Source organism: Mastigoproctus giganteus, chromosome 1, assembly GCF_048544385.1.
Source record: "Mastigoproctus giganteus isolate SK-2022 chromosome 1, ASM4854438v1, whole genome shotgun sequence".
NCBI lineage: Eukaryota > Metazoa > Arthropoda > Arachnida > Uropygi > Thelyphonidae > Mastigoproctus > Mastigoproctus giganteus.
In genome coordinates, this window is record NC_143575.1 from 75,145,394 (window position 1) to 75,159,557 (window position 14,164).

The 14,164-nt window shown below is 36.7% G+C and overlaps 1 protein-coding gene across 1 annotated transcript in view; it reads right to left on the reverse strand.

The window, feature by feature from the left end:
- The window catches only part of LOC150090896 (sorting nexin-25-like), a 325,882-nt gene that overhangs the window by 208,139 nt on the left and 103,579 nt on the right, over positions 1-14,164 (reverse strand). The window contains exon 11 of the mRNA XM_090376672.1: positions 1,918-1,957. Coding sequence (XP_090232798.1) covers positions 1,918-1,957 — 40 coding nt within the window. The remainder of the gene's footprint in view (positions 1-1,917; positions 1,958-14,164) is intronic.

Consider the following 14,164-nt stretch of genomic DNA (forward strand, 5'->3'; position numbering starts at 1 on the left):
GTTGTCTGTGAGAAAAAGATCAAGAGTATTGTCCGTGTGGTTGGGATTGTTTGGTATTCTGGTAGGTAAATAAACAATCTGTGAGAGGTCATTAGTAATTGCAAAAGCCTTAGCATCGTTCTGGAGAAGCTGGGTGACTAGAAAATGGAAACCAGATGAAGTTGTGAACATTAAAATCGCCAAGGAAAATTACCTCACTGTTAGGAAGGTTGGACTGGAGAAAGTCAAGTGGAGTTGGGAGAACAATAGAGGGAAGAGATGAATTTGACTGAATGTGGTAGAGAGATTTTAAGTCAGAATCCAAATTCCTAAGTCTGTTACAGGGAATATCAGAGTGGACATATGCACCACTTTTGAAGGGAAAGTAATCATACAACTAATAATTCAGACAACTGAGATGGGAAAAGGTTGAATCAACTGACAATTGGGACCTGTTAGAATAAGTATATGGGGTTTGGCAGACCCCATTACCACTTTTTCTAAGTGGAAATGTATATCACTGTGATTGAAACTGAGACCATATATATTTGTGAAATGAAAGAGGAAGTGTTTGGAAGGTTTATATCTTTTTTGCAGATAAGTTTGTTCTATTAGGTAGTTTGTTTGATTAGATAAGTTTGTTCTACTATTTGACAATTCACGATGTATTCAGTAGGAAGAAAAGGTGGGGAGGACAAGCTGTATGAAGTAATGAAATTTTTGGATATGGCATACATGTGGGAAGAATATACCCAGCTCCTACATGATGTGCCTTCAATAATGCCCCCACATACAATACTACTTGGACTCCTTCCAGTCACTGAACTGCAAATGACTATAGTTAGAACTATAGTCATTTGCAGTTCAGTTATGCACAGAAGTAGTCTATTAAACTAGCCTTAACTATGATCACAGGTTAGGAATATTATTGCTGTTTTAATATATCAACAATTATATAAGTTGTTGCTTCCATGTCCTTACAACAGTGATACTAGTTATACTATTATTACCCTCTATATTATTATCTATCATTATTACTATTACTATTCTCTCAGTTCTCAAGTGGGAGTTGAGGAGAGAGGATCTACATACCACCCTTCTGAGTGCTTTCAGTTCTCTTTCTGCAGTCAGTATTACCTGAATGTTTCTCAGAAATAATAACACCATGATGTTTATGATATGAGCAACTAATTTATGCAATTACTCATTCTTTATGTGAATAATTAATATAGCAAATGGCTAATTTAATTTATGCAAAGTAGTAATTTAATTAATGACAATATCCTTATGAATATGCTTTAAAACATGGAAGGTTTCCATTATTTTTGCAAACACTTATGCCAATTAGCACTAACTCAATTACACAGTACTTCAGCATGCATGCATGCATAGTACTTATTATCAAGTTTAGTGATGAGCATCTACTGTCAGACCTTCCGTATAATAAATATGTAGATATTCAAAATTAAATATTTGACTCCTTCTGTCAGTGAACATTTATTTTTCATCATCTGATAAATTTTGATCTTGCACTTTGTATCCAACATAGGTTAAGTGATTAGCCTAATCATATTACAACTTCTTTAATAACGAACTCCAATAATAAAAGCAAAAAAGTGCAACTACTGAATGGTGTAATAGTCAATGACCTAGATGGTCATTGAGTATTACATCACTGACTAGTTTGACAATTTTCATCATTACCAGAAAATCTGAATATGAATGACTTGTAACATTGCAGCTGATGTCTGCATCACTGTTAATATGAGGATGAAATTTTGTGGGCAAGTTCTCAAAATTTTAGTACTATTCTGTAAGTAGTTTCCAAGATCATGCACCAGAAATACAGAAGTTACTTTACATAATCAGTCCACCTATATTATTTATTATAATTCATTTAAACTTTATTTTAAAAGGTAAAAAATAAACAACTTCTACCTTGTCTGCTTGTTTCATTTCTTCTACTGCTTCCCAAAATCTAATTAACAAAGTTAATACACATATAATTTAGGTAAACAGCATGTGCATACTTAGAAGACTCATAAGAAACAAACAGTAAACTACTGTTAAAGAGATTATGTTCAATTATTATTAGTATTATAGAAGATAATTATAGAATTATTATTATTATATATAATTTAGAAGCATTCTAGTGATGCTTTTAATGAGCCAGATGAGTGCATTAAAGAATAAATTATTATGCATTAAAGAACCTTCAGATCGAAAAATTGTTCTTGATATTTTTGAAAACCATTTTCAAAAATCAATTAAAAGTTTTTAAAAAATCCTTGAAATGGTTTAATTTCTCATATTTAGGCTCACCCAATCAAATCAAAACAAACTGCCAAGATTGGTTCTTCTCTCCCCCCCCCCTTTAGCAAGTACAGGTCTGGAGAGCTGCTGTTAGTAATACAGGTAACCCTCATACAGCATGGTAGTTAGGTTACTATAAAATCTCGTGTAGTCCAAAACTGTGTTATATGGGACTAAGAACCAGTACAAAAAGGGGGTGATGTTCCAAGAGCTAACAAAAATACACCATTTTGTTAACAAAACTGACGAAAATACAGCATTCTAGATTTCTTGGATCTGCTGCTCTCTTTAAAAAAATCATTAATCTGGGTTTGTTTGCTTTAGCATTAGTTGAGGCAAATGATGCAAGAAAGCAAGCTTATATGGCATCAGCAAAAAAAAAAAAAAAAAAAACCCTCATTTCACCCATCCAGTCACTCCAAATGTTTGTCTAGTTCAGCTTTAAATTTATTTAAGCTATCAACTTCCACAACAACAGATGGAAGCCTGTTCCAGTAATCAAGTACCCGCTGGCTAAAGGCAAACTTCCGCACATCTATTCCACAAATGTCTTTTCTCAATTTGAATCTATGCCCCTTCAGGTTCTTAATCTGAGCAAATGGAAGTATCCCGTCAGCATTGAGCCTGCTCAAACCATTCAAGGCCTTATACACCTCGATCAGATCACCTCGCAAGCCTAGTCTCCAGATGCTGCAACTTGCAGAACTTAAGCCTTTCTTTGTAAGTGCACCCCTTTGTTCCTGTCACCAATCTTGTTGCCCTTCTCTGTACTCGTTCTAGCAACTCTACATCCTTCCTAAAATGACACCTCCAGACCTGTATACAGTAGTCAAGGTGTGGCCTGACCATTGCCTTATACAAAGGGATAATCACCTCCTTGTCTCTGCTAGCAAAATTCCTATATATCATTGACAAAACTCCATGACCTTTGCTCTGGCAGCCCATCTGCACTGCTCAGAGAACTTCATATCTGACTGCACAATTATCCCCAGGTCTTTTTCATTTTCTTTTGCTTTATAGATCTTTGCAATTTCATCGTATGGAACTAAACATTTTTGAAGCTTCCTTTTGAACTTTGGGTTATCTGAATTGAAAAAATAAGATTCTAATTGCTCGGCTAACTTTATGCCTTTCCGTATACTTTTTATTGTAAAATTGGGAAGTTCAGAATTTTCATCTGCGCTATCATCCTCTGAATTGATTTGATTTTCTTCCGATGCCATTTCCACTAAATTTGTTTCACCAGCCTCTTTTTCTATCAGTAATTCTTGAACATCTTCAGTAATCATATTTTTAATTATTTATGATCTTTTTTTTTTTTTTTTTTTAAGGAGCATCGGCGACTAAGGCTAGGTTGCTCTGTGCGTTCTCAGGTCAATTTTCTATTTTTTTTGGACGAAAAACCCAAGTTTCCGGGAGAAAAAACCATACTACCTTTTCCTGAGACTGACTAACTCAGCCACGTAAAAAATACCCATAAAAATTCCTCCCATCACCGATGGGATTCAAACTTTGGTCTTTTCCACCCGGATAGGGTGACAGCAATTTTACCAACTGTGCTACCCACGAGGGCTTCAGCAGTCATATCATCAAAACCATCCCGTCCTATTGACATAGCAAGTTCTACTACCACATGGATTCCATTTTCTGTCAGTTCAGTCATATTTCCTGAATGAACTGACTCTGGTCATACATTTTTCCAACACTCATTTAATGTTGACAGTTTTACTTCTTTGAGTGATAGACAAACTATGATTCTGATACAGTCCACAATTGAAAAATGTTTCCATGCTTCCATCACTTCAGTTTTCCATCTCAATTCAGAATCAATGTTTTCCAAAATCCATTGTAATGATTTTCTGATGTAATGAGTTTCAAAGGTAGATATAATGCCTCGATCTAATTAAAGAAGTTGTACTAGGTGGCAGGAACATTACTTCAACATTTGGATGACTTATATCTTTTGTATGGCCTGGCACGTTATCCAATAGTAATAACACATTGAAATCTAGATTTTTCCACAAATTCAACAAGAACAAGTTCAGTAGCACAGAACCTAACACAGGGATTTCCCAATAATTTTCTTTGCATAACGATTTGATTAGCGAGCCAAAAGTGGGGATTCACAAAAAAGAATGGAAATGTTGAAAAATTACATCCAACATAATAGCAGAGTTTTTCCCTACACAAAAGCTCAAAAATACCGTGTTATGTGAGGTTGCCAAACTTCTCTAACTGTGTTAGAAAGAAACCGTGTTATATAAATACCATGTTGTGCAAGGATTTCAACACTTTATCAATCGTGTTAGAGCAAAACCGTGTTGTATAAGTACCGGGTTATACAGGGGATGCCTGTAGATGATTTTATTAATCTATGCTAGTGATAACCTGTGATAAGTATATGTTCATATGTCTTTTTAGAGAAAATTATAAAGGGACTATTTTAGAATAAAGATTAGCTAAAGTATCTGACATTTACATATTTAAAAGAATCTTTTATTGGTACAATATTTAATGATGTGACATCTCACCTTTAATCTTAATTACACATTCTTTCCTCTTCAGTAGACTCCAACTCAATTTTTTATGACAGGGAGGAGCTGGTATTTTGGTTCATTCCCCCATCAACACAGCAACTTATTCAGCTACTCAATGCAGGCATATTGGTCTGTCGAAAGTCAACATTCCAGTTTATCCAAAGGTGTTCAATGAGCTTAAAGTTGGAACAAGCCAACAAAACTTTTTCATATTCATGTCTTCAAACCAAGTCACTATAGGCTGTGCAGTATAACAAGATTCACTGTCATGGTGAAATAGAAAAGGATTCTCCCCATACTGCAGCCACAATGTGAGAAGAGTCAAACTGTTCAGAATGTCAATGTACTACATGGCATTCACTGTTTCAGGAACAATAACCAATGGTCCAAAACAAGAGAAACAACTCCAGACAGTGACAATGCCACTATCAAACTTTATTGGGATGATACACTCTGGTAAAAAAACATTCACCGAGATGTTGTTGTTATTTGGTTTTTAGGAGCATTAGCAACTAAGGCCATATTGCTCCGGGGATATGCGGTGGTCATGGGCTCAAACTCCGGTCTAATCAAGAAGCATGTGCTATGCACTGCTGCTCCTACCCATCTGGCTATGGAGGCGCCAATTCACCGAGCATCAGACAAATTTAAACATGGCATTCCGATTACAAACTGTACACTGTGATTCAGTACTCCAAAATACAGCATTGCAATGTTCCAGGGACCAATTACAACAGGTTGTGTACCTGGCAAATTATTGCTGTGCATTACATGCAGAGCAACAACAAACTTACCTGGTGCAGTCCATTGCATGCTGCAATATTTACTTTGTTTGCTGCAGCTTCCATAAAATCTGATGAACAATAGGCAAGCAGTGCCTTGCCTACTGTTCTTCTACTAATATCAGTTTCTGTGACCTCTCTTAACTCCCCCAGTTTATGACTGAGAGAATCTACATACCACCCTTCTGAGTGCCTTCAGTTCTCTTTCTGTCAATTTCTGCAGTCAGTCTACCTGAATGTTTCTCAGAAGTAGTAACACCATGATGATCCCATTTGGTGATTACATCAGCCACTATTGATCAGGGTTGCAATTTTGATGCAATGGCACTACCATATTGATTGCTAATAATAGCATCCCATTAGGACTTCCTGTTGGAAGTCACTAAGCCCAAAAGTAGATGGGTAGTAGTAGTAGTAGTGGCATGTGATGCAAGAAAGCAAGTGTATGAGCTTATGCAGCATCAGCCAAAAAAATCACACCATTCCCTCCAAATGCCTGTCCAGTTCCTCCTTAAATTTATTCAACCTATCAACTTCCACAATGACAGATGGAAGTTTGTTCCAGCAATTAACCACCCGTTGGCTAAAGGCAAATTTCTGCACATCTATTCTACATCTGTTTTTTCTTAATTTGAATTTATGCCCCCTTAGGTTCGTAATCTGAACAAGTTGAAGGATCCCGTCAGAATTCAGTGTGCTCAACCCATTCAAGGCCTTATACACCTCAATCAGATCACTGCACAGGTGCCTAGTCTGCAGCCACTGCAATTTGCAGAACTTAAGCCTCTCTTGGTAAGAGGATCCCTTCATTCCCCTCACCAATCTTGTTGCCCTTCTCTGTACACACTCAAGTAAATCTACATCCTTCCTAAAATGAGGCCTCCAGACCTGTACGCAGTACTCAAGGCGTGTCCTGACCATTGCCTTATACAGAGGGACAATCACCTCCTTCTCCCTGCTAGCAAAATTCCTATATATCATTGACAAAACCCCGTTTCTCTGGGATTAGCATTAGCATTAGTAGAGGCATTTGATGCAAGAAAGCAAGCTTATTCAACATCAGCCAAAAAAAAAAAAAATAAATAAATAAATAAATAAAAAATAACCACTTCCACTTCACCCCTCTGTTCATTCAAAATACCTGTCCAGCTGAGCCTTAAATTTATTCAGGCCATCAACTTCCACGACAAGGGATGGAAGTCTGTTCCACCAACCAACCACCCGCTTGGTAAAGGCAAATTTCCTCACGTCTATCCTACATCTGTATTTCCTCAATTTGAATTTATGCCCTCTCAGGTGATTATTCTGAGCAAGAGGAAGAATCCCATCAGCACTGAGCATGCTCAAACCATTCAAGGCTTTATACACCTCTATCAGATCACCTCGCTGGTGCCTAGTCTCCAGACACTGTAATTTGCAAAACTTAAGCCTCTCTTCGTAAGAGCACCCCTTTGTTCCATTCACTAATCTTGTTGTCCTTCTCTGTACTTGTTCTAACAGCTGTACATCCTTCTTAAAATGAGGCCTCCAGACCTGTATACAGTACTCTAGGTGTGGCCTGACCATTGCCTTATACAAGGGAATAATACCTTCTTATCCCTGCTAGAAAAATTCCTATATATCATCGACAATACACCATGAGCTACTCTTGCAGCCCATCTGCACTGCTCAGAAAACTTCATATCTGCCTGCACAACCACCCCCAAACATTACATTCATACTTTTAGTATGAATGTAATTGCTTTTGTGCTATCCATGACATGTGCTATCCACATGTCATGAATAAGTATTCATGACATGTGGATAGCAGGTGTGGTTAATTTTTTCCTAAATCCCAGGGGTCTAAGAACTTTTAAAAATACAGTCAGTCCTTGTATAACACACTAGTTTTGTTCCTAGAAGCCCTCGTGCTATGCAAAACCATGCAATACAAATAACAGGACTTATGGGAAAAACAGGATTAGGTGCTGACCACTCAAGACTGAACACACATTTATAACCAAAACATTACCAAACATAATTAATTATTGTAATAAAATATTGCTAATGCTTTTGCCATATGCAAACTTGTTCCTGATCTCTTTTTCATTTGATCTCTCCAAATCGATAATAGACGTCCCATCTCTTCCAATTCTTTGTCTTGATCTAATGGATTTTGTTGCACTTTGAGTAGTTCCTGCAGAGAAAATAAAAGTTGCTTTTATTTTCTCTGCATTCTTTCTAATTGTTCTCAGCATTATCTCATTTAGGCTGTAGCATGCACAATATCATGTTCTTTCATTCATCTTAAAGCGTTTCACAATTTCATATTTTTTGAAAATATTTTCTTTTTCTCTCTAAACCTTCTGCATTATCTTCACCAGCATGCTTCCTTTTCACACTTTTTTAAAGTATTTTACTCTTTTTTAGGGAATAAAGCACAATTACAGTATAAAAAGAATAGAAATGAGGAGGCATGCTTGATACGCACAAACAAAGCAGCATGTGAGTAGCAACTGAGTAAACAACGCAGTAGTGTTGTGTTCAGCTGGGGCGATTCCACTGCATTCAACTGCCATTTCTTGTAAATGCAAAGCTGAATCGTGCACAAGTGAATTTGGTTCATGTTATTTGCGACATTTTACCCCTATTTATAAATCATGTATGATTGAAATCATGCAGTGTAAACATGTTTTATACAAGGACTGTATAGCATATTTTAAATCATCACATTATATAGGAGGGGAATCAGTAAAGTTGCAAAGCAAGGGGTAAAAAAGCCAGAAACTGGCCTGAATTTAGCATTTATTTTTAAATATAATCATCAGAAACATTTATGCACTTGTTCCAGTTTTTATCAAATTCTGCTGCACAGAAAAAAAAAAAAATATCAGTTACTAATCATAACCATAAAGTACGTAATTTTGAACTTCTGCTTCATCAAAAAAAAAAAAAAAAAAAAAATCGGGGTTCAATGGTTTTTTTTTTTTTTTTTTTTTTTATATGAGGTGGTCCATTACCTGAATCCAAATATACATCAATGCAATGGAAGTATTTTGATTTGCCTCCAACTAAACAGTCTAAAGCTGCAATGTTATCAGGGAAGATAACTGTTTTCTGGGACTATCATAGCATCCTTGTGCATTTTCGAAAGCTTGGAGATACTGTGAGCTGCACTGTACACTTAGAGACTAATTTCACAGAAAATGGCCTGGGCTATTTGAGACACAGGGTACTGTAGTTGCATGGCAATGCAAAGTATCGTACAGCTACGATTTGATTTCGGTTTTATTGGCACATTAGCAACTGAGGCTATAATGTGCCAAAACCAGGTCATAAAAGTACACGATTAAATTTCAGTGACTTAAAGAATTAGGTCATTATGTCAAAGTAAATAATGATAGCGACAAAAATATATAGAATATAACAATAAAAAGTTAAATTTTAAATATGTGTAAAAAGGTTAATTGATTTTAAATAACTAAAAACAGAAAATACAGTGTCGTTATCTGATAAAATTTGACTGAGTGTATAAGGCTCAGCCAAATGACTAAAAGTGGTAAAATATAAAACACATTCATCTCTATAGCATGGACACTCAGTGAAAATATGACCAATGATTAAAAGCAAGTCACAATTCTCACATATAGGAAAGTCATATGCTCTCAGCAGAAATGCATGCGTAAGATGGCTGTATCCTATGTGGAGCTGAGCTAGAACAACTTCCTCTCTGTGGTTTCTGCGCAAGTGTGATTGCCAGTTGCAGATTACAGGCTTTATTATAGACTGTTTGTGTCTTGCCCATGAAAAGATTGTTGCCATTGGGAGAGTAACGTAAGGTATATCAACTACATGTAGTCTGTATAGGGGACTAACAGGCAATGAGTGTTGTGGGGTTCTGGTGATCTGGATGCTGCATTCGCCAGTTTATTCCTCTGATCCCAATTTGGCTTGAAATTCTGCAGAAACAAATGGCAAATGAATGTTCAGATAGATAATGTAACATCTGCTGGATCCGATACAGGAAGGATGAGGATTAAACCTCATCCCCAATAAAGCCTGCAGTATACTTAGAGAGAATCAGTATACACCTTTGGTACTTGTGGGCTTTAATGTGGTCCAACACTAACTGAATAGCAAACAACTCAGCTGTATATATGCTGCGTTCATGGGGAATCTTCGTAGATATAGTGTAATCTGGAAAGATGGCAGCAGATCCGACAGATGACTGTGAGCCATCAGTAAAGACAGGCAAGAAGTCAGAGAACTGGACTCGGTGGGCAGCACATAGTTGTCGGTAGACAGAGGGTGGGATAGTAGCCTTACCCCAATCTTTGATGGAGAAGTCATATGATGATAACAAAGCATGCCAGGGTGGAAGTAGCTGCGTTGGTGACTGGGCAACATTGTCTACAGTGATATCCAGCTTTCTGAGAAGCTCTTGGACACGGATACCAAACGGACAGTTTGCAGACTGAGAGGTGTTATAAAGAGTTTCCCATCATGGCTCAAAAACAAATGTCCAGGTAGGGTTTTCAATTTAAAAGTACATTTTAGTGACAATTGCATTAGTCGCATGAACAGTGGCAGTTCACCTGCTTCGACGTATAACCTCTGGACAGGGGAAGTTCTTTACGCTAGCAAGTTGTTAATTACTGGAATAACTTGCCTCCATGAGTGGCTGAGGCTGACAGCATGGAGAATTCAAAGGTGAGACAGACAGGTACCTACACAAGGAGGAAATTACACAGATAGTTCATTTTTTTTTTTTTTTTTAATTTTAATTAATTTTTTTGGTTGGTACAGCAAAAGCCTGTGGTTTCTTGCACCATACAGCTAATACTAATAATATATGAATAAGTATTAAATCAAAATGAATAGGTATCATTAATTAATATTTAATATTCTATTGTAATGAGCAGCAGCCTGGAAAACAAGATGCAGGGTATTTCTAATGGGAGTCATTGCAGTACAAGTAAACACATGGGTTCTGTTAGAGTAGCTAAGAATAGAAACAGGTGCATGTATACTTGCATATACACCAATGCTAGGAGTTTGGTAAATAAATTTCATGAATTTCAAGTATTTCTCAAAACATCAAAGGCAGATATTGTTGGGATATCAGAGATTTGGTGTCACACAGATATAAGAAATGGAGAAATGGAATTTGGGGAGTACAATGTGTACAGGAATGATAGACAGGATAGGAAGGAAGGAGGAGTTATACTATTAGTTAAGAAACACATAAAATCCAAGGAAGTGAAGCCAGTCGACATCACAGGACAGTGCAGTGTCGAGTCAGTTTGGTGTGACATAAGCATTGGGAGATCAAAATTGAGAGTAGGAGTGTGTTATAGGCCTAATGACTCTGATGAGTATAATAAGAAAGTTTACAGGGAAATAGAGTGGGATCAGTAAATCAGAGTATTATAATGGGGGATTTTAATTTCCCAGATATTGACTGGAATTTGTGGGTTGGTCATGCATACACTAGCAAGGCTTTTCTGGATTTATTGGATGTTTGTTTTCTACATCAGCATGTTCAGGAGGCAACTAGAGGGAGTAATACTCTTGATCTGATTATCGATAGTGATTCTTCATGCAGTAAGGATCTGCAGATAAAGGAACAACTAGGTGGCAGTGATCACAGTGTGCTGAAGTGGGATTTACTCAAAGAGGTAACTACCATCAGGGGTAAAGGGAAGGATTTTTGCTTTCATAAAGGTGACTACAGTGGTCTGAGACAGTATTTAAATTCTATACGGTGGGACCAACTGATGATGTTACCAACAGCAAATTCAAAATGGAAAGCATTCAAAGAATTTATCTTGGAAGCTACTAGGCTATACCAACTAAGAAATATTGTTCAAGGTTTAAGCCTAAATGGATGTCAGATGAACTAATGAGACATATGGCAGAGAAGAAAAATGCATGGGACACACATAAATTAATGGATGACATGGAAGCCTATGATAGATATAAGCTGGTCTGTAACCAAGTCACAAAGGAAATTAGGCAGGCAAAGGCAGATTATGAGAAATCCTTGGTAAAGGATGCAAAGAAAAACAACAAAGAGTTCTTTACCTATGTAAACTCTAGAAGGAAATGGATGAATCAGATTGGTCCACTAGATATTGATGGTTCAACTGTTGATGATCCTGCTCAGGTGGCTAACAAACTAAATGAATATTTTGCATCTACATTCACACATGAGGAGTTATTCAGAGAGGAGAATGCCAGAGCCTAGATGATTTTGTAATAATTGAGAGGGAAGTGGAGGAGAAATTGTTGAAGATAAACATAAAAAAGGCACCAGGGTGGATGGGATCTATCCAGTTATATTAAAGGAGGCAGCAAAGAAAGTAAGCAAACCCTTAGCCATAATTATAAGAGCTTCTTTGGACTCAGCGGAGGTACCCATGGACTGGAGATGTGAAGATGTGACCCCAATTCACAAAGGAGGATCAAAGCGCGACATAAGTAATTATAGATCTGTTAGTTTAATTTGTGTTCCAGGAAAATTAATGGAGGCACTGGTTAAAGAAGCACTGCAGGATCATCTAGACAAGACTTCAGTTATAGTTCGGACACAGCATGGGTTTGTTAAGGAGAAGTCTTGTCTGACCAATTTAATTGGATACTATGATGTGTTCGCAAAGGAACTGGATGCAAAGTACAATTTTGATATAATATATTTGGATCTTAGAAAGGCTTTTGACACTGTTGAACATGGAAGACTGCTGCACAAATTGGAGCAGTGTGGCATTGGAGGCAAATTGCTGCTATGGATAAAGGGATGGTTGAGTGGCAGAAGACAGAGAGTGGTAATCAATGGACACTGCTCTTCGTGGACTAATGTTATTAGTGGAGTCCGTCAGGGTTCAAGTGTTGGGTCCATTGTTGTTTTCTGTATTTATAAACGATATTGATGTTGATATATCAAGCTTAATGTCCAAGTTTGCAGACAATACGAAGGTTGGCAGGGTTGTTAAGGATACTAATGACAGTAGGCTGCTGCAACAAGATCTAGAAAAGTTGAGCAGATGGGCTGAGAGGTCGCAAATGAAGTTTAACATCGACAAATGTAAAGTATTACATAGGGGAAGTAAACCCAGAGTTACGTATCAAACTCTGTGGTACTACACTGACAGTGGTAGAGAACAAAATTACCTGGGGGTATTTGTGCAGGCAGATATGAAGTTTTCTGAGTAATGCAGATGGGCTGCAAGAGTAGCTCATGGTGTCTTGTCAATGATATACAGGAATTTTTCTAGCAGGGATAAGGAGGTGATTATTCCCTTGTATAAGGCAATGGTCAGGCCACACCTTGAGTACTGTATACAGGTCTGGAGGCCTCATTTTAAGAAGGATGTACAGCTGTTTGAACAAGTACAGAGAAGGACAACAAGATTAGTGAATGGAACAAAGAGTTGCTCTTATGAAGAAAGGCTTTCTGGAGACTAGGACCTGCGAGGTGATCTGACTGATGTGTATAAAGCCTTGAATGGTTTGAGCATGCTCCATGGTGATGTGATTCTTCCTCTTGCTTAGAGTAATCACCTGAGAGGGCATAAATTCAAATTGAGGAAAGATAGATGTAGGATAGATGTGCAGAAGTTTGCTTTTAGCCAGTGGGTAATTGGTTGGTGGAACAGACTTCCATCCTTTGTTGTGGAAGTTGATAGCCTAAATAAATTGAAGGCTGAGCTGGACAGGTATTTGGAATGAACAGGGGGGTGAAATGGGAGCATGTTTTTTTTTTTTTTTTTTTTGGCTGATGCTGCATAAGTTTGCTTTCTGGCAACATATGCCTCTACTAATGCTAATAACTATGCAGAATTATGATGATAATTTTTTTTTAACTATAAAGTAATCAATTTACTAATACATATCCTAAAAGAATTCCTATGCTGCTTTCCCTGTAGTCACTGACAAAGTAATACAGGAATGTGTAGTGAAATGACTGAATTCAACTAATTCTGATACCAATTCTCTACTGTTTTCAGAGAAATCAATTCCTGCCCCAAACAGAGGTGAAGTGCTTTAGTTTCTTCATCTATAAATTCTAATTTGAAAAAATTCAAAAATTAATTTTTCATTACTGTGATGCTCAATAAATTTTTTTTATCATATATGGCTCCTATTAAGATATAAAAATCTATCATTATCCATTACATTTTATCAGATAGAGTGTAAATTACCAGGTGCTAATAAAAAACTCGCACATTGAATTTCAACAAGCCACAAATTAATTCCACAAAAAAAAAAAAAAAAAGTCATTATATAGAATTTAAAATCTTATATTGAAATGAGGACATTAATTTTAAAATTACAAACATTTTACATTCATGAAATAACTGGTTTTCACCTCAACTTTATTTAAAAAACTATACAAAGTACATAATATTCAAGGCCTTAGAATGTTGTTATTTTAGGTAAAATATGGACCGTAAATAGATGCAACAGAAAAAAATTTATGAAAAGAACACCTAACAACATGTACTTCATTTCACTAGTGTTAGAAGTAAAATAAAGATTCACTATACTATAAGAACTCCCTAAAAAAGCACATCA